Source organism: Mirounga angustirostris, unplaced genomic scaffold (assembly GCF_029215605.1).
Source record: "Mirounga angustirostris isolate CCGP_5_RB_7025 unplaced genomic scaffold, mMirAng1.0.hap1 SCAF_16, whole genome shotgun sequence".
In the NCBI taxonomy this organism is placed as follows: domain Eukaryota; kingdom Metazoa; phylum Chordata; class Mammalia; order Carnivora; family Phocidae; genus Mirounga; species Mirounga angustirostris.
The window spans coordinates 55,444,120-55,466,363 of record NW_026991724.1 but is presented as its reverse complement, the minus strand read 5'-3'; the positions used below and the strand labels follow the sequence as shown (position 1 = coordinate 55,466,363).

The following is a 22,244-nucleotide window of genomic DNA, read 5'->3' as shown; positions in this document are numbered from 1 at the left end:
TCTATCACATTGATTATCAAATGTTGAACCACCCTTGCATCCCGGGGATAAATCCCACTTGGTCGTGGTGGATGATCCTTTTAATGTATTGTTGGATCCTATTAGCTAGGATTTTGTTGAGGATTTTGGAATCCATATTCATCAGGGATATCGGTGTGAAATTCTCCTTTTTGATGGGGTCTTTGCCTGGTTTGGGGATTAAGGTAATGCTGGCCTCATAGAATGTGTTTGGAAGTTTTCCTTCTGTTTCTATTTTTTGAAACAGCTTCAGTAGAATAGGTATTATTTCTTTGAATGTTTGGTAGAATTCCCCAGGGAATCCATCAGGCCCTGGACTCTTGTTTTTTGGGAGGTTTGATCACTGCTTCAATCTCGTTACTGGTTATTGGCCTATTCAGGTTGTCAATTTCTTCCTGTTTCAGTCTTGGCAGCTTATAAGTTTCCAGGAAGGCCTCCATTTCATCCAGATTGCTCGAGTTTATTGGCATATAGTTGTTGATAATAATTTCTAATAATTGTTTCTATTTCCTTGGTGTTAGTCGTGATCTCTCCCTTTCATTCATAATTTTATTAATTTGGGTCCTTTCTCTTTTCTTTTGGATAAGTCTGGCCAGTGGTTTATTGATCTTATTAATTCTTTCAAAGAACCGACTTCTAGTTTCGTTGATCTGACCTACTGTGTTTCTGGTTTCTAATTCATTGATTTCTACTCTAATTTTAATTATTTCTCTTCTAGTGTGTGGCTTAGGCATCATTTGTTGCTTTTTCTCTAGTTCTTTAAGGTGCAGAGTTAGTTGGTGAATTCGGGATTTTTCTATTTTTTTGAGTGAGGCTTGGATGGCTATGTATTTCCCCCTTAGGACCACCTTTGCAGTATCCCGTAGGTTTTGGACCGATGTGTTTTCGTTCTCTTTGATTTCCATGAATTGTTTAAGTTCTTCTTTGATTTCCTGGTTGACCCAAACATTCTTGAGCAGAGTGATCTTTAGCTTCCAAGTGTTTGAATTTCTGCCAAATTTTTTCTTGTGATTGAGTTCCAGTTTTAGAGCATTATGGTCTGAGAATATGCAGGGAATAATCTCAATCTTTTGGTATTGGTTGAGACCTGATTTGTGACCCAGTATGTGGTCTATTCTGGAGAAAGTTCCATGTGTGCTCGAGAAGAATGAGCATTCTGTTGTTTTAGGGTGGAATGTTCTGTAAATATCTATGAGGTCCATCTGGTCCAATGTATCATTCAAAGCTCTTGTTTCTTTGTTGATTTTCTGCTTAGATGATCTGTCCATTGCTGAGAGTGGAGTATTGAGGTCTCCTACAATTAACATATTGTTATCAATATGACTCTTTATTTTGGTTAACAGTTGGCTTATGTAGATGGCTGCTCCCATGTTGGGGGCATAGATATTTATAATTGTTAGATCTTGTTGGATAGACCCTTTAAGAATGATATAGTGTCCTTCTGTGTCTCTAATTACAGACTTTAGTTTAAAATCTAATTTGTCTGATATAAGAATTGCTACCCCAGCTTTCTTTTGAGGTCCGCTGGCATGGAAGATGGATCTCCATCCCTTCACTTTCAGTCTGGATGTATCTAGGTTCAAAATGAGTCTCTTGTAGACAGCATATGGATGGGTCCTGTCATTTTATCCAATCTTCAACCCTGTGCCGTTTTATGGGAGCGTTTAGGCCATTCACGTTGAGAGTGATTATTGAAAGATATGAATTAATTGTCATCATGTTGACTGTGAAGATGTTGTTTTTATAGATTGTCCCTATAAATTTCTGTTGTATATCACTCTTGGGGTCTTTCTCCTTTTATAGAACCCCCCCTTAATACTTCTTGCAGGGCTGGCTTAGTGGTCACATATTCTTTCAGTTTCTGCTGGTCTTGGAAGCCCTGCATCTCTCCATCCATTCTAAATGAAAGCCTTGCCTGATAAACTATTCTTGGCTGCATGTTCTTCTCATTTAGTACCCTGAATATGCCTTGCCAGGCCTTTCTGGCCTGCCAGGTCTCTGTGGATAGGTCTGACATTATTCTGGTGTTCCTCCCTCTGTACTGAAGGAATCTCTTCCCCCTAACTGCTCTTAAGATGGTTTCCTTGGTTCTAAGATTTGCAAGTTTTACTATTACATGCCAGGTGTTGGCCGGTTTTCCTTGATCTTAGGAGGGGTCCTCTCTGCCTCTAGGACTTGAATGTTTGTTTCATTCCCCAGATTAGGGAAGTTCTCAGCTATGATTTGCTCAAATACATCTTCTAGTCCTCTCTCTCTCTCCACTCCCTCCGGGATTCCAATTATTCTGACATTGGAATGCTTCATGGTGTCACTTATTTCTCTGATTCTATTATATTGTCTTCCAGGCCGCTTATTCACTCTTCTGCCTCAGTTACCATAGCTGTTAGATCATCTAGATTGGATTGGATCTCATTGATAGCATTTTTAAGTTCTGCCAATTCCCCTTTTATTTCTGCCCTTAGAGACTGTATGTTGCCATTAATTGATTTCTCCATTCTAGCCATTGTCTTCACAATTGCTAGCCTGAATTCCATCTCCGACATCTTGGTTATATCTGCATCCATTTGTAAATCTGCAGTATAAGTCATAATCTCTGAGTCTTTTCTGTTTTGGGGGCTCCTCCTCCTAGTCATTCTGTTGATGGGTGTTTGAGGGAATGTATAGAGTCCAAATTATTGACCAGAACCCAAGCAAGATGCACCTGTTTTCTTGGGACCTTAGGGTTGCTGGCCTCTTGTTTTCCCAGCCTGTCTTCTGCGGGAGGGGCCTGCCGCGCTGTTACTCAGGCAACCCTGTTTGGGCGGAGTTGCCCTGCGCCCCTGCGGCGGGGGATGGGCTCAGGGGGAAGCAGTTTTTGGGGCTTTTGTTCTCTGGCGCCTTTCCCTGGCGGCTTTCCGTGTCTCTTCCGCGAGTCAGAGCAGAAGAGACCGTTTCCAACCCTCTGCCTCAGAGCAGAGAGACTGCAGTCTGTTCTTCAGTGAGCCCTCCAGGCCACACCATCTCCGTTTCTGTCCGTGCTGCTATAAACTGCAGCGTCCTGGGTTGTGCGCCCCTCCGCAGTGCCCCCAGTCCTGCCTCCAGGTCGGGGCACGTCTCTGCCCTTTGTGCTTCTAAAACCGCCAGCCGCTCCCAGTTCGCACACGCGACCCCACTGGTCTGGTCCTCCACCCCGGGGGCTGCCCTAGAGTCCTTTCCCCGCCGCTACCGGTCTGCGAGTCTGTGCCCTGTCCCCAGCGTGCGAGGCTGTCACTCACCGGCAGTGTAGGATCCCCACGTCCAGGCACCCTCTCGCTGCCGTTTATCCTCCAATATCTGCCTGCAGGATCACACCTCTCCACTTTGTACCTCACAACCAACCACCTGTGATATTCTGTTTGTAGAGATCCAGATCTTCTTACATCTCAGGCTGGTTTCGTGGGTGCTCAGAGTGGTCTGGTAGATATCCAGCTCAATTCTGGGGACCAGTTGAAATAGGGTCCCCTACTCATCTGCCATCTTTCCCCCCTTCCTAGAATTTTTTATATATAAGGTCATAATATATGATTTTACTTGTATGTGAGATTTAAAAAAACACAACTGAATAAGCAAACAAATGAAAGGGAGAATCAGACCTATAAGTACAGTAAACAAATTGTTGCCGAAGGGAATGAAGGTGGAGGGATGGACCAGATGAGTGGAGAGCAGTGGGACATACAGGCTTCCAGTTATGGAATGATCAAGTCATGGGAATAAAAGGGACAGCATGGGGAATATACACTTGTGGTGAGCATAACATAATGTACAGAGATATTGAATCACTATGTTGTACACTTGAAACTAATGTAACAATGTGTGTCAACTATACTAAAAAAAAAAGATCATATCTTCAAAGAAAATGTACTCCTTTTTTTTCTGATTTTGATGACTTTTCTCTTTTTCTCACATACTTGGTCTGTTTCAGACTTCCAGCACTATGTTGAACAGGAGTGGTAAGATTGGTCACTCTTGTCTTTCTCCTGATATTAGAGGGAAATATTTCAACCTTTCAGCATTGAATATGATAGCTGTGGGCTTTTTGTATATGGTTTTTTTTTTTTAAGATTTTATTTATTTTAGAGAGAGAATGAGAGACAGAGAGCACGACAGGGAAGAGGGTCAGAAGGAGAAGCAGACAGGGAGCCCAATGCGGAACTCGATCCTGGGACTCCAGGATCATGACCTGAGCCGAAGGCAGTCGCTTAACCAACTGAGCCACCCAGGCGCCCTGTATATGGCCTTTACTATGTCGAGATACACTCCTTCTATATCCAGTCTGCTAATGGTTTTTATCATGAAAGCATGTTTTGTCGGATGCTTTTTCTGATATCTTGAGATGATCATATTTTTCCTTTCATTCTATGAATGTGGAATATCACATTTATTGACTTATATGTGTTAAAGCATAAATGGGGTTTGGTCATTGATGTGCTTTTGAATTTACTTTGTGAATATTTTGTTGAGAATTTTTCTATTTATATTCACAGATATTAGCCAGTAGCTTAGTTTTCTTGTCCTTATCTGGTTTTGGTGTCATATAATGTTTGCTTCTAAAATGAATTTGGGAGTGTTCCTTCCTCTTGAGATTTTTGGAAGGGTTTGAGAAGCATTGTTGTCAATCCTTTGCCTGGTAGAATTCATCAGGGAAACCAACTGGTGCTTTGGTTTTCTTTGTTGGGAGATTTTGATTGCTGATTTGGTCTCCTTTTTCATTACTGGTTCAGATTTTCTGCTTCATGATTCAGTCTTGGTTGATTGTATGTTTCTAGGAATGTATCTATTTCTTCTAGGTTGTCAAACTAGTTGTTCATTGTTGTCTCTTCTGATCCTTTCTATTTCTTTGGTCCCCTTTCATTTCTGGTTTTAGTTAGATCTTCTCTTTTAGTCTATCTAAAGACTTGTCAATTTTATTTACCTTTGCAAAAAAACCATCTCTGAATTTCATTGATCCTTTCTATTGTTTTTCTATCTCAATTTAATTTCTGTCTTTAATTTATTCCTGCTCTGATCATTGCTCTGTCCTTTTTTCAGTTAACTTTTGGCTTAGGTTCTTCCCCCCCCCCCCCCCAGTTCTTTTAGGTATAAAGTTAGATCATTTATTGGAGATCTTCTTTCTTTTTTTTTTTTTTAGGTTTTGAGGATCTACTTTTATTTGATCAATAAACAATAAAAAGGTAAAGCAGGTTTAAAATATAAAGTTCGTATTTTTGCAAGTGAAAAAATACTAGCTGAAGTTGTTAATTTAAGAAATAGTGGTAGAAGTAAAAACTACTTAGAATTATGGCAGCGACCACCAGAAGAAACAGAAAATGGGGAGCGGGGGGGTCCTAAGGATGAGATGGCAGGCTTTTAAGCAGAACAAGGCTGCATATTCTCCAAGACAATTGGGCTTACGTGCAGTATGCCCTACAGAAGGAGATCTTCTTTCTTAATGTAGGCATTTATTGTTATTAAGTTCTCTCTTAGAGCTGCTTTTAAAGTGTAGTATAGGTTTTGATATATTTCTATTTTCCTTTGTCTCGATGTTTTATTTTTTATTTTAAAATTTCTTCTTTGGTCATTCGTTCTTTAGGAGTGTGTTGTTTAGTTTCTACATATTGGTAAATTTTCCGCAGAATCTCTATTACTAGTGTCTAGTTTCATACCATTGTGACTAAAAAATACTTATTATGATATCAACCTTCTTAAATATGCTAATGTTTATTTTGTGGCCCATCATATCATCTATCTTGGAGAATATTCAGTGTGAACTTGAGAGAATATGTATTCTGCTGCTGTGAGGTGGACTATACTGTTTGTCTGTTAGGTACATTTGGTCTAAAGTATAGTTCAAGTCCAAAAGTTCCTTGCTGATTTTCTGTCTGGATGGTTTATTCATTTTTAAAAATCTTTTTGTATTGTCTGTTTCTCCTCTCAAATCTGTTAGTATTTGCTTAATATATTGTGGTCCCCCAATACTCAGGGCATGTCTGTGATTATTGTCTTCTTGATGAGTTGACAACTTTTTTTTAAAGATTTTATTTATTTATTTGAGAGAATGAGATAGAGCATGAGAGGGGGGAGGGTCAGAGGGAGAAGCAGACTCCCTGCTGAGCAGGGAACCCTATGCGGGACTCAATCCCGGGACTCCAGGATCATGACCTGAGCCGAAGGCAGTCACCCAACCAACTGAGCCACCAAGGCGCCCTTGACAACTTTATCATATAATAGTTTTATATTTCCCCTGTTGCAGCTTTTGGCCTAACGTCTGCTTTTTCTAATAAAAGTATAGCTAACACTGCTTTCTTTTGGTTTCTATTTGTTTGAAATGTCCTTTTCCAAGGCTTCATTTTGAGCTTATGTGAATCTGGAGTGAATCTTTTGTAGGCACCATATAGTTGGTCTTGTGTTTTTATCCATCCAACCACTCTATGACTTATGAGTGGAAAATGTAATCTATTTATGTGTAATTATTGATAGGTAAGGACTTGCCAATGCCATTTTATTTGTTTTCTTGCTATTTTGTTGTTTCTTGTATCTTCCTCTCTTGCCGTTTTTGAATTGGTTTATGTAGTAGTATGCTATGATTCTCTTCTCTTTATATTTTTTTAATCTAATGTAGGTTTTTTGTGGTTCCATGAGGCTTACATAAAACATAGATGTAATAGCCTATTTTATGCTGATAAAAATTTAACTTCAGTTAGACACAAAAACTCTACCCTTTTATTCCTCCCCTCCCCCCATTTTTATACAGAATCACAATTTAATAATGTTAAATTTAATGTTAAAATGTTACCATTAAAAATTATAGCTATTATGTTTTAGCTATATTTACTTTTAATAATTTTGTCCTTTAACCTTTATACTACTGTTAACTGGTTAATGTACAACCTTGTTATATTATTAGAATACTCTTAATTTAACTATATACTTATCACCAGAAGTCTGCTATATATTCTCATATTTTTATATTACTAATTTTTTTATTTCAGCTTGAGGAACTCCTTTTAGCATTTCCTGTAAGGCAGGTCTAGTGATGATGAACTCCCTCAGCTTTTGTTTTTTTCTTCTTCAGCTTTTGATTTTTGGGGAAAAGTCTTTATCATTCCCTCATTTATGAAGGCCTACTTTGCTGAATATTCTTTGTTGGCAGTTTTTTTCTTTGAGCACTTTGAATAGCTCATCCTCTTCTCTGCTGGCCTGAAGGTTTCTGCTGAAATATCCACTGATATTTTTATGAGGGTTTGCTTGTAAGTTAAAATCTTCTTTTCTCTTACTGCTTTTAGGAATCTTTGATATTTGACAGTTTTATTGTAATATATATTGGAGAAGACCTCTGAGTTTGATGACTAATGAGCTTCATGAACTTGGATATTCAAATCTCTGCGCAGATTTGGGAAGTTCTCAGCCATCATTTCCTTAAATAAGCTTTCTGCCCTCTTTCTGTGTATCCTCTGAGACTCCAGTAATTTGCCAAATTTTCTTCTGAGTATCACATAGTCTTCCTTCACTTTTTTGTTTTTTTCTTTGTTCTCTGACTGGATATTTCAAGTTCCTATCTTCTAATTCACAGATTAATTCTTTTGCTTGATTCTTTGATATTGTTGCTCTCTATTTTCTTGAAATATATTTGACATTTATATGTAAATTTAAGCTGTACAATGTGTCAGTTTGATATACTTGTATATTGTAATATGATTGCCATTTGTAGTAAATAGCACCTCTCTCATGTCACATAATGTCTTTTTTATGGTTAGGAAAATTAAGATGTAGTCTTTTAAAAAATCTGATTATTATAATACAATGTTGTCTATATTCACTACACTCTGCATTAGATCTCCAGGACTGACTTACTCCTAGTTTAAAGTTTCTACCCTTGAACAACATCTGTCCTATTCCCCAACCTCCTGCAACTGGTATTACCATTCTGCTCTTTGCTTTTATGAGACTGGTTTTTTTAGATGCCACATATAAGTGATACCATAAAGTATTTCTCTTTTTCTATCTGATTTATATTATTCAGCATAGTATCCTTAGGGTCCAACAATGTCCCAAATGGCAGGATTTCCTTTTTTATGGATGAATAATATTCCATTGTATATGTACACTGCATTTTCTTTAATCATTCATTTATCAATGTACACTTCAGTAGTTTCCATATCTTAACTATTATAAATAATGCTGGAATGAACATGGGGGTGCAGATACCTTTTGAAGATAGCAATTTCATTACCTTTGGAAAAATACCCAGAAGTACATCTGCTGGGTTATATGGTAGTTCAGTTTTTTTGTTTAAAGATTTTATTTATTAGAGAATGAGAGACAGCACAAGAGGGAAGAGGATCAGAGGGAGAAGCAGACCCCCTGCTGAGCAGGGAGCCCAATGTGGGACTCGATCCAGGGACTCCAGGATCATGACCTGAGCCAAAGGCAGTTGCTTAACCAACTGAGCCACCCAGGTGCCCCAGTGTGGTAGTTCAATTTTTAATGTTTTGAGGAACCTTCATATTGTTTTCCATGGCAGCTGTACCTATTTACGTTTGCACCAAAGTGTACAAGTGTTTTTTTTCCCACATCCTCAGCAACACTTATTTCTTGTGTTTTCAATAATAGCCATTATAATTGGCGTGAGGTGATCTCATTGTGGCTTTAAATTGCATTTCCCTTATGACTAGGAATGTTGAGCACCTTTTCATGTACCTATTGGCCATTTGTATGTCTTCTTGAAAAATTTTTATTCATATTTTCTGTCCATTTTTTTAATCAGTTTGGGGGTTTGAGGTTTATAAATTCTTCATATATTTTATTTTTTTTATTATTTATTATTTTTATTTTTATTTTTTTAAGATTTATTTATTTGAGAGAGAGAGAATGAGAGAGCACATGAGAGGGAGGAGGGTCAGAGGGAGAAGCAGACTCCCCACCGAGCAAGGAGCCTGATGCGGGACTCGATCCCGGGACTCCAGGATCATGACCTGAGCTGAAGGCAGTCGCTTAGCCAACTGAGCCACCCAGGCGCCCAAATTCTTCATATATTTTAGATATTAACCACTCCTTCATATATTTTGGATATTAACCAAATAGATGATTTGCAAATATGTTCTCTCATTTCACAGATTCTTTTCATTCCATTGATGATTTCCTTTGCTGTACAGAAGCATTTTCTAGGTTTAAGTATTTGAGGTATTCTGAGAAATTTATTTTTGCAATAATTTCCTTTTAAAAAATCAGTATGACTTTTATTATACCAATTTTTTACTTATTGTATAATTAATAACAAATTCCATGTATTTAAAGTGAACAATGTGATGTTTTGATATACAGTGTGAAAAGATTCTCACAATTAAGCTGATTAACATATTTACCACCTCACATTTGCGGGGAGGGGGGGGAAGAACAATTAAAATCCCCTCTCTTAACAAATATCAAGTATGCAATATAGCATTGTTAACTATAGTCAAAATATTGAACAGTAGATCTCCAGAACTCATTCAGCCTGTATACCAAAACATGGTCACAGGGTCAAGCATCTACCCATATCCCTCATCTCTATCTCTTGATAACCATTCTGTTCTCTACTTCTAAAAATTTCACTGTTTTAGATTCTACATAGGAGTGATGTCATCTAGTATTTTTGTGTTTGGCTTATTTCATTAACATAATGTCTTCCATGTTCATCTATGTAGTTCCAAATAAGATTACCTCATTTTTTAAGGCTGAGTAATATTTTAGGGTGTGTGTGTATGTTCAGGAACCTCTATAATGTTTTTTTTTTTTTTTTTAAAGATTTACTTGAGAGAGCGAGAATGAGAGAGAGTACATGAGAGGGGGGAGGGTCAGAGGGAGAAGCAGGCTCCTCGCTGAGCAGGGAGCCTGATGCGGGACTCGATCCCGGGACTCCAGGATCATGACCCGAGCCGAAGGCAGTCACTTAACCAACTGAGCCACCCAGGCGCCCTAGGAACCTCTATAATGTTTTTCATAGTGGCAATACCTATTTACATTCTCACCAAAAGTACACAATGACTTCCTTCTTTTCCCTGCACCTTTGAGAACATTTGTTTTGTCTTTCTGATAATAGCCATTTTCACAAGTGTGAAGTGATATCTCATTCTGGTTTCAGTTTGCATTTTCATGATGATTAGTGGTGTGGAGCACTTTTCATATACCTGTTTCCATTTGTAGGTCTTCTTTTGAGCAATGTCTATTCAGGTCCTTGCCCATTTTTAAAACAGTTGTTTTTTGCTATTTCGTTCCTTATATGTTTGGATATTTGTCCTATATTCGATATTGGTTTGCAGATATTTCCTCCCATTACAGTCTCTTCCCTCTTGATTTTTTCCTTTGTTGTTTAGAAACATGTTAGTTTGATGCCATCTAATTTTTTTCCCCCTCTATTTGCTTTTGTTTCCTGTGCTTCCGGGGTTGTATCCAAAAATACGTTGCCCATACCAATTTTTTCCCTGTATCTTCTAATAATTTTACAGTTTCAGATCTGACATTTAAGTCTCTAATCCATTTTGAGTTGATTTTTGTATATAGTGTGAGATAAGGGCCAATTTCTTTCTTGTGCATGTGGATATCCAGTTTCCCTCATTAAAGAGACCGTCCTTTCCCCATTGTATTTTTCTGGCATCATTGTCAAAGATCAGTTGACCATAAATGTGTGGATTTATGTCTGAGCTCTTTATTCTGATCCATTGTTCAAATGTCTGTTTTCGTGCTACTACCATACTGCTTTGATTACTATACCTTTGTAGTATAATTTGAAACCCTGCAGTGGGATGCTTCAGGTTCAGTGTGATGCTTCAGCTCTGCTCTTTATGTTCAAGATTGCTTTGGCCATTTAGGTCTTTGGTGGTTCCACATGAATTTGTTTTTTGGTTTTTTTTGACAGTTTTAGGACTGCTTTTTCTATTTCATGTGAAAACTGCCAACGGAATATTCATCATGATTGCATTGAATTTATAAATTGTTTTGGGTAGTATGGACATTTTAACAATATTTTTTCTTTTAAGATTTATTTTTAGAGAGAGGGAGTGAGTGTGCACGCCTGTGCCCAAGGTGGGTGGAGGGGCAGAGGGAGAGAATCTTCAAGCAGACTCCCTGCTGAGCCCAGAGCCTGATGCAAGGCTCCATCTCACAACCCATGAGTCAGATGCTTAACTGACTGAGCCACCTAGGCACCCCTTAATATTTTTTTTTCAGTTCGTTAACAGAGGTTATCTTTCCATTCATTTGTCTTCAATTTCTTTGAATATTTTATAGTTTTCAGTGTACACATCTTTTGCATTCTTTTTTTCCTAATTTTTTTTTTTTTGGTGCTATTAGAAATGGGAGTTTTTTCTTCTTTTTCTGAGAGTTTGTTGTCAGTGTGTAGAATCACAACTTTTTTTTTTTAAGATTTTATTTATTTGACAGTACAGGCAGAGGGAAAAGGAGAAGCAGGCTCCCCATAGAGCAGGGGAAGCCCAATGTGGGACTCGATCTGAGGACCCTGGGACCATGACCTGAGCCGAAGGCAGTCACTTAACCAACTGAGCCACCCAGGCGCCCCACAACTGATTTCATCCTGCAACTTACTGAATTCATTTACTCATTTTAACAGTTTTTTGTTTTGTGGTCCATGTTTAGAATTTTCTGAATATAGGATGATGTCATCTGCAAACAGGGACAATTTAACTTCTTTTATGATTTGGATTTTATTTTTCTTTCCATTCTGCTCTGGCTAGTACTTCAAGTACTATATTGAATGGAAGTGGCAAGAATAGGAAACCTTGGCTTGTTCCTCAACTTAGAAGAAAAGCTTTCAGCTTTCACCATTCAATAGGATGTTAGTTTTGGGCTTGTCATAGATGGCTTCTATTATGTGAGGGAAATTCCTTCTATACCTAATTTGTTGGGTGTCTTTACCATGAAAGGAAATTTTATTTCATCAAATAATTTTTCTGTATCTATTAATGTGATGGTATGATTTTCACCTTCATTCTGTTAATGTGTGAGCTATCCCTGAACCTTACAGATAAGTCCCACTTTATCATGGTGTATGATCCCTTTAATGTGATATGGAATTTTGTTTGCCAGTATTTTTTGAAGATACCTGCATCTGAGTTTTTCAGGGCTATTGACCCGTAATGTTTTGTAGTACCCTTGTTTCATTTTGCTATCAGGGGAATGATGGCCTCTTGAGTTTGGAAATGTCCCTTCCTCTAATTTTTTTTTTCAAAGATTTTATTTATTTATTTGAGAAAGAGAGAATGAGAGAGAGCACATGAGAGTGGGGAGGGTCAGAGGGAGAAGCAGACTCCCTGCCGAGCAGGGAGCCCGATGCGGGACTTGATCCAGGGACTCTAGGATCATGACCTGAGCTGAAGGCAGTCGCTTAACCAACTGAGCCACCCAGGCGCCCTTCCTCTAATTTTTTAGAAGATAAATTTTGGCTTTAATTCCTTAAATGTTTGGTATAATTCACCAGTAAAGCATCTGGTCCCAGGATTTTCCTTACTGCGAGGTCTTTTGAATACTAATTCAGTATCTTTACTCACTATTGATCTGTTCAGATTTTCTATTTATCCACTGTTCAGTCTTGGTAGGTTGTAGGTTTCTAGGAATTTGCCTGTTGCTTTCTAGGTAATTTGTTGGCATGTGATGGTTAATACTTGTCTCTTATGGTCCTTTATATTTTTGTGGTATCATTTTAATGATACATCTTTATTGTTGGTCTTTTTTCTTATTCTAGCTAATTGTCAATTTGGGTTACTAGAAAAGATCAATAAATTTTTAAATCTTTATGATCTCTATTGCTTTAACTTCTGCTTTCATCTTTATTCTAACTTTGGTCTTTATTTCTAGTTTGAGTTTTAAAGTTAGGTTGTTTAATGGAGATCTTTTTAAATTTTTTTATTTCTTATAGTGTATTAGTTAACATATAGTATATTAGTTTCAGGGGTAGAGTTAAGTGATTCATCAGTTGATATAACACCCAGTGCTCATTCCATCAAGTGCCCTCCTTAATGCCCATCAATTACCCCATCCCCCCACTCCCCTCCCCTCCAGCAACCCTCAGTTTGTTCCCTATAGTTAAGAGTCTCTTATGGTTTGCCTCCCTCTGTTTTGTTTTTCCTTCCCTTCCCCTAGGTTCATCTGTTTTGTTTCTTAAATACATAAATTCCACTTATGAGATTTTTTTTTCTTTATCACTTTCAAGATCCCTAAGTTTTGGTATACTGTGTTTCCATTTTCACTTGTTTCAAGATCTCTTTTGATTCTCCCTATGACTACTTCTCTGACACACTGGTTGTTCAATTCCCACATCTTTGTGAACTTTCCAGTATTCTTGATGTTGATTTCTGGTTTCACATCATCATGGTAGGAAACAATCCTTGATAGGCTTTCAGTCCTGTTTGTGGCTTAACAGATGATCTATCTTAGGGAATGTTCTCTGTGTACTTGAGAAGAATGGGCATTTTACTGCTGTTGGATAGAATGTATTATGTATGTCTATTAGGTACACTTGATCTAAAGTAAAATTTCAAGTCCAGTATTACCTGATGGATATTCTATTTGAGTGACCTACCCAGCATTGAAAATTGGGTATTGAAGTTCCCTACTATTATTGTAGATCTCTGTATTTCTCCCTTTATAGATGTTAATATTTGCTTTATATATTTAGGGACTCCAATGCTGGGTGCATACAAGCTTATGATTGTTATCTCTTAAAGAATTAACCCATTTATCATTATAACCTTCTCTGTTCCTTTGATAGGTTTTCACTTAAAGTCTGATTGAGGCTAGTCAGCTTGCTCTCTTTTGATTATCATTTGTGTGGAATGTCATTTTCCAACCCTTCAACTTTATCCTATATAGGTCCTCAAAGTTAACATGAGTTATATACACAGCATAGGATTGGATTTAAAAAATCCTTCAGCCACCTGTTTTATTTGGGATATTTAATCCATTTACACTTTAATTATTGATAGATGAAGACTCATCATTGCCATTTTGTTAGTGACAAAGGAACTACAATACAGGTAGAAAGCAACTTTCTTCCTCTCTCTCTTCATTTAATCTTTTAGTGGTCTCCTTTGATTCCTTTTTCTTGGTATATTGTGTATTTACTACAAGATTTTTGTTTCCCATGAGGCTTACATAAAACTACTTGTAACAGTCTAGCTTAACCTGGAAACAACTTAATTTTGATTACATACTAAAATTTTACAGTTGTACTTCTCCCAATATTTTATTGATGTTACAATTTACAAATTTTGTGTGTATCCACTAACAAATTATTATAGTTGTCATTTTAAATTCTTTTCACTTTTATGCTGGAGTAGAAAATGGCTTATGCACCACCACTACAGTATAAGAATATTCTGTATTTGACTATGTACTTACCTTCACAAGTGAGTTTTTATGTTTTCATGCTAATTAGTGTCCTTTTGCTTCAGTATGAACAACTCCTTTTAGTATTTCTTGTATAGCAGTTCTAGTGGTTAAAGAAATCCCTCAGCATTTACTTGTCTGGGAACATCTTTAGCTCTCCTTTGTTTCTAAAGGACAGCTTTGCTGATATAGTATTTTTGGTTCATAGTTTTTCACTTTCAACAGTTTGAACATATTATCCCACTCTCTTTTAATCTGCAAGTTTCTTGTGGGGCTCCCTTTTATGATATAGGTCTCTTTTGCTACTAACAAAATTTTTACTTTAATGTGTCTTGATGTAGATCTCAACTTGCAAACTATTTGGGGTCCTTTGGACTTCATGAACATGCACTTGGATTTCTTTCCCCAGATGCGGGAGGTTTTCAAGCCATTATTTCTTTACACACATTTTCTGTCCCTTTCTCATTCTCTTCTCCTTCTGACTTCCATAACTCATGAGACTACAAGTAAAACAGTGTACAAGACTTTAATTCTTTTTTCACACTTTCATTTTTTCTTTGTGCTCCTCTGAGTGGATATCAAATGTTCTGCTCAAGTCTGCTTTTGAAAGCCTATATTAAATTTTTCAGTTCAGGGATGCCTGGGTGGCTCAGCCAGTTAAGCATCTGACTTTGTTTCAGGGTCATAGGATTGAGCCCCACATTGGGCTCCCCACTCAGCAGGGAGTCTGCTTGTCCTTCTGCCACTCCTCCAACTCCTGCTTGCTCTCCCTCTCAAAATCTTTATCAGGGTAAATGAAAGAGATATATGGTTTAATCTGAAACCAGCTGCAACTTGCTCCCAGTTGCAAAAGCTGAAGCAATTTGAGCAACAAAACATAGTGTTGGATTAAAAATGTTAATGTAAGATTATATATACACACACAATTATATAAACTGCTGTGTCTTGTCTCATTCCTCTTAGGGAAGTAGTCACCTTTTCACTATTGAGTATGTTAGCTGTGGGCTATGTTGAGGTTCATATACCCATTTTGTTGAGAGTTTTTATCATGATTCTGTCAAAGGCTTTTCCTGCATCTATTGAGATGATTGTAGGAGGTTAATCCATTAATGTGCTGTATCACATTGATTTATGGATATTGAACCATCCTGCATCCCTGGAATAAATCCCATTTGATAATAGTGTGTCATTAAAAGGACACACTATTAATGCCCATTTGCTACTCTTTTCATGAGGATTTTTACATCTGTATCAGGTAATTGGCTAGTAGTTTCCATCCCTTGTAGTGTCCTTGTCTGGTTTTGGTATCAGGGTAATGCTGACCTCATGAAATGAGTTTGGAAGTGTTCCCTCCTCTTCCATTTTTTTGGAATACTTTGAGAAGAACTGGTAATCTTTAAATGTTTGGTAGAATTTGCCATTGAAGTCTTAGGCTTTTGGTTACTGTTTCAGTCTCACTAGTAATTGGTCTCTTCAGGTTTTCTATTTCTTTATGATTCCATCTTGGTAGGTTGACTCTTTCTAGGAAAGTTCCATTGCTGGGTTGTCCAATTTGCTGGGAAGTAATTGTAGCAGTCTTTTAGATCCTTTGTATTTGTGTGATGTCAGTTGTAATGTCTCTTATTTCTGCTCTAATTTTCTTCTGACTTTGGGCTTTTTATTTCCTTTGATAGGACAAAGAAGCTATCAATTAATATGATTTCTAGTCTTAACCACTGTGTTTAGAAAAGAGGCTTGATATGGTTTTCTGGCCTAGCAGATGCTAGATCCTAGAGAATGTTCCATGTGTGCTTGAGAAGAATGTTCTATAAATGTCTGTTGATGCCATCTGGTCTAATGTATAATTTAAGTCCAAAGTTTCCTTACTGATTTTCTGTCCAGATGAAGTCCCCTACTCTTATTAGTAATACTTGCTTTATGTATTTAGGTGTGCCTACATATTTATAAATGTTATATGCTCTTGTTTGATACCTTTATCATTATACAATGACCCTCTTTGTTTTATAAGAGACCTTAAGCCAAGGATTATAACTCTGGCCCCACCTGCATGGAAGATCTTTTTCCAACCCTTCATTTTCAGTCTGTATGTGTCCTTAAAGCTGAAGTCAGTGTCTTATAGGGAATATAGACTTGGGTCTTGTATTTATACCCGTTTAGCCACTGTCTTTAACGTAATTATTCATGGGTATGTGCTTACTACTATTGCCATTTTGTCCCTTTATGATTTGCTGTCTGGCATACCTAGATCTAATACAAGTTTTTCGTCATGGTTACCATGAAGATCGATAAGCTGAGAAAATTTTACGTTTTCTACTTTCCCCACCCATGTTTTGGTTTTGATGTCACAATTTACATATTCTTAACTCATTAATGGATACATAAGGTATTTTAGTTATTATTTTTAATACTTTTGTAACTTTTATACTAGTTAGGTGATTTACCCACCCCCCAACACAAGAGTATTCTGAATTTATGTATTTACCTGCTTTCCTGTTACTAACTGGTAAAGTATAAATCGAATTAGGTGTCCTTTCATTTCAGCTTGAAGTACCACCTTTAACGTTTCCCAAAAAGCCAGTCTTAACTCCTTCAGCCTACACTTGCCTGGGAAACTTCCTTCCATTTTGAAAGACTATTCTTGGTTGGCAGTTTTCTGCTTTCAGCACTTTTGGGTTTGTGATCAACTCCCGGCAGAAATGCAGTCGTCATTTCACCTGTAGTTTCAGATATAACCTAAAAAACAACTTTCCCAATCCCCATAAATGGTTAGATTTTCTACTATCTACTCAAGATCGAGTGTATGGGAAAAGTTTTTTTTTCTATATTAACAGACAAGGTCCCACATGATGGAAGCAGAATCTGCTAGATGAGAGGACCACAGCAAGGCACATGCATTTAGTTGAGAAGTTCACTGTCCCCAACATAATTATCTGTTCATCCTCCGGCTCCTGAACTTAAGTTAACAGAAACAAGGAAGGGCTTGAGAAAAATTTTCGAAGAGGAGTGGAAAAAAAGGGGGGGGGGGCATGCCATGAACTTTAGAGATGATTTATACAATTGCTGCAAATAGGAAATTTCCCAAATCTTACAAAGATTCTCAAAAATATATTTAAGAAGCCTCACATATTTAGTTTTAGCAAATATAAGATTCACTTAACCTTGTCAATATTTCTTAATGAAAAACTATTGTATAACTTAATCAAAGATGTCACTGACCCCCAGTGCTAGTTCACCTATTGAGAAATAGATAAGTCACCTCTAGGGTCAAAAAGAACACTAGGAAATCCCAACACCCTGTATTATTTAGCACCTTGAGGTATTAGTGAAGAAGTAACCACTGGAAAAGAAGGGTTCAAACAATCTCTGTTTACAGAGTATGGCCAAAGAGTCAAGGGGAAAATATTACAAGAAAATCAGACAAAATATTATAAAGCCTGTATTAATAAAATTGTGCACTCCCTATATAGAAATCTGACCAGGTAGAATAATATTACATAGAGACGTGGTAACCTTTAGGAGTTATTTACAATACAGATGCACAAAGATAGAGCAAAAGGGAAGCTGCCAACAATGAGCACACAAAAAGATGTTTAACCTAACTCAAAACCACAATGAGATACCACCTAAAACACAAATAGCAACTGTTGGTAAGGATGTGGAAAAATTGGAGCCCTGTGCATTGTTTATAGGAATGTAAGTTGGTGGTGCTGCTATAGAAAACAGTATAGATACCCAAAACAATTGAATGCAGGGTCTCCAAGAGGTATCTGTAAACCTATGTTCTTAGCAGCATTATTCACAACAGCCAAAAGGTAGGGAAAAAATCCAAGTGTTATTGTTACATAAATGGGTATTGTGATATATGCTCATAATAAATTGAGCCTTAAATAGGAAGAAATTCTGGCACATGCCACAACCTGGATAAAGCTTGAAGACATTAAGCCCAGGGAAATATACCAGTAACAAAAATCATTCTACTCATATGAGATACCTAGACTAATCAAATTAATGGAGGCAGTAAATAGAATGGTGGTTGACAGGGACTGGGGAGAATAGGAAATGGAGTTATTTAATGGGCACAGAGTTTTGGTTTTTTAAATGATTTCGTTCAGCCTTTTCTATAAGTCAAATCATTCCTTAATGTTTTAAAAACATGTATCCTTGAGGGATGTCAGCACACAGCTCAATAAGCTGTCACTGCTGTATCCACCCCCCCCCATTAACAATAATTTAGCACCCATCTACTTATGAAAGTGCATTCCTGGGAGCTTTGGGATCCAGGTAGGAAAGTGTGAAATTCCTGAACAGTCTAAGACCGAGGAGAGCCCTTTAAAGAAAGCAGGCTTTCACCCAGGCAGCTCACTGACCAGGGTCCCAGATACAGAAACATTTCCACAATCCTGAGGACTTACCCACAGCCCCATTTGGCTATAGGGCTGTCACCAGTACTATATCCCAACAGCCTTGGGAGCAGTCACACCCATCTATATGTCCAGTAATAGAGACCTCGGTCTTGGCTGTGGACCCTGAAGTAGCCATGAATACTGGAGCTCTTTAAGCCCACCAGCCTCTAGCCAACTGTAGATTCCAGATTCCGAAAGGGCCCTGCAAATTGGGTCCAGCCCATCCCAGTTAGAGTCAACTAGTCCTTCCTGGCACAGGGACATTGTAGGAGAGTCTCATTTCTCAGGTCCCAGCTACAGATCTGAAAATAGCTTTGTACACTTGAGGACTTGCCTGTAGTCCTGTATGGCTTGGTTTTGTCATTTGTGCAATGGACAATAGACATTCAGACCTCAGTGCAGGCTGTGGACCCTGAAGGTGCCCTAACTTGAAGCAAGCCTGCCAAACTTGGTTAAACTGTAGATTCCCGGGGCACCTGGGCGGCTCAGTCGGTTAAGCGGCTGCATTCGGCTCAGGTCATGAGCCCAGGGTGGTCCTGGGCTCAAGCCCCACATCAGGCTCCCTGCTCAGTGGGGAGTCTGCTTCTCCCCTGCCATTCCTTGTGCTTGCTGTCTCTCTCTCACTTTCTTTGTCGGGTAAATAGGTAAAATCTTAACAACAACAAAAACCCTCAACAATATATTTAAAAACAAAACAAAAAACTGTAGATTCCCCACCATGGTACATAAATAGTATTGTTGACACAGAGAGCAGGCAGGAGAAAGGCTCATCCATGCCCCCTGAGAAATTGAAAAGGCCCCATTAATCACTGCCATAGTCTGCTAGCAGTCTGAGGGCCTTGGTGGAAGACCCAGCTATCTGTAACACTGGAGATCCTGAAGGAAACTGGTGACCAAAGGGTTAACAGCACTACTAAGTACAGCTGTAACTTTTACCCAAATTCTGTTTGTCCCCAGAATGCACTGTAAGCTAACACAGGCTACAGGACCTGCCGTGACACAGTGTTTCCACAGCTATGATTATGCCAGGCAGGAATGTTCACAAAACCTTGATTTAACTTTTTGCAGAGACTCAAAGTTTCACCAAGGACCTGGCCAGAACCACCAACCTTCTCGGTAAGCATGTGTGAGTATCCAGTGGATGAACTTTTAATATAATTCCACCCTTGGATCATGCTAAGGACCCAACTTCCTAGTCCTGAATTGCATGACAACATAAAAAGATCCACGCAAGTCCAGATAACAAATTGACTTTAGGCCTTCCCTACTTAGAAACCTCCTTTAAATAATGTGGCTCCTTTCCCTATACCACTTACTTCTAAATATTATCCCTGACTATCCCCCTTTGGGGAGGCAAATTTGAGGCTTGCCATCTTTTTGTTCGGCTGCCTCTTGGATAAATCCTTTCCTAGCTGCATACTCTGTCTCCGTGATTGATTTTGCTGCACATCAAGCTTAGGAACTCAGGTTCAGTAACATCCTCCACACTCATAGTCTGCCAGCAGTCCTGAGGGGCCAAGGTCCCAGCAGGAGACATTCCCAAATTCCTGAAATTCTGAAAGGGCCCGCTACCCAGTAGGAAACATAGCCATGCCTCTGGAATTTAGAAAGGGCCCTATACACTGTCCATGGACAATCCTGCAGGCACAGGGATGAGGCAGGAGACACCTTCGCACCTAAGGAGATGTTGAAAGGGCCCTACACTCAGGTACAAGCCCTCCAGTCATGGTCAGGGACCAGCCCACCTAGGGACCTACCAGGAAACATCCATTTGTGCCTCCAGAGTTAGGTCTGATGACAATAAACATGATTGTAGAAGTTGTAGTAGACCTGAAGCACAGTTCCAATCCCTATCTACCTGGGGACCCATCAAGTGACAAGACAGCATCCCTCTCAGAAACCATGTGGGAGCCACAATTGCCATGCACCTGGTAATGGGCTCACTGTTGGAGGACCCAATTGGGGCCCCATGTGTATGCTCACCTTAGTGACACTCTACTGAGGAAGGTAGTGGAGGCAGTCCCACCCACTCAGGGACCAGACAGGATCCATACCCATCCAGGTCCCCGATAACATGCCCACCAACCACAGACCCACCAGCAGTCTCATAACTGGCTCCACCCTAGCATGACTGTGATTTTGAAGGTAATACCATCAACCCAGAGAACAGATAGGAATATACAGAAATCCTGGACCTGAGGAATACAATGACAGAAGTGAAACATTCAGATTGCACAACAGATTTGATAATGTAGAATAAAGTGTAAGTGAACTTATTAGCATCACAGAAGTCCCAGAAGGAGATAAGCGAGAAAGGAGAACAATTAAATAATAGAACTCTGCCAAATCTAGGGAGAGATATGGGCATTCAGGTACAGAATGTTGAAAGGACCCCAACCAAAATCAACACAAGATTATTCTAAGTCAAAGACAGAGAGAATTATTAATGCAGCAAGAAAAAAAACAACTTGCTGTATTCAAGGGAATCCCTATAAGGATAACAGATTTCTTTACAGAAACTTTGTAAACAAGGAAGAAGTAGATAATATATTCAATGCTGAAAGAAAAATCTGTCAGCTGAGAATACTATATACAACAAATCAAGCCTCCAGAGATGAAAGATCTATCCAGAAAAACAAAAGCTAAGAGAGCTCATCACCACTAGACCTGCCTTAAAAACTGCTGAAGAGAGTTCTTCAGGCTGAAATAAACTTAACATCCTTTTATTTCAGCCTGAAGAACGCTCAAGTGACATGAAATATGAAAGTTAAGTTCATAATACCCTGCCACTATAATAGTTGTATGTAGATCACTTGTTTCGCTACTATAAAAGTTATTAAAAATGACTATAACTCCAATAGGGGCACCTGGCTGGCTCAGTCAGAGCATGACTCAATCTCAGAACCATGAGTTCAAGCCCCACATTGGGCATAGAGCTTGCTTAAAAATAAGAAATGACTCTAACTACAATGATTTACTAATGGCTGCACAATATACAAAGAAGTATGACATGAACAGTATAAAACAGGAAAGTAGAATTATTGTACTAAATTGATAATTATCAATTTAAAGTACCTTTTATACATGCAAGATCTTTTAAGTATGCCTCATAGAAACCACAAATAAGAAACCTAGTGTAGGGTGCCTGGGTGGCTCAGTTGGTTAAGCAACTGCCTTCGGCTCAGGTCATGATCCTGGAGTCCCAGGATCAAGTCCCACATGGGGGGGGGGGGGGGCCTGCTCAGCAGGGAGTCTGCTTCTCCCTCTGACCCTCCCCCATCATGTGCGCTCTCTCTCAAATAAAATCTTTAAAAAAAAACAGTGTAGTTCCCAGAAAGATAAAAATTCATTTGTACCACAGGAAAAAAAAAAAAAAAAACCCACAAAAATCCACAAAGGAACACTGCAAGAGAAGGAGAGGGGGGGAAAAGGAAGTAAAACAGCAGC

General features: G+C 38.5%; 1 protein-coding gene across 2 annotated transcripts in view; it reads left to right on the top strand.

The window, feature by feature from the left end:
* The window catches only part of LOC123840925 (KRAB domain-containing protein 5-like), a 91,094-nt gene extending 69,081 nt beyond the window's left edge, over positions 1-22,013 (top strand). For both annotated transcript variants that reach the window (XM_064581878.1, XM_064581875.1), the window contains one exon: positions 19,866-22,013. In XM_064581878.1, coding sequence (XP_064437948.1) covers positions 19,866-19,917 — 52 coding nt within the window. In that variant the 3' untranslated portion in view covers positions 19,918-22,013. The remainder of the gene's footprint in view (positions 1-19,865) is intronic.
* Positions 22,014-22,244: the final 231 nt, after the last annotated feature.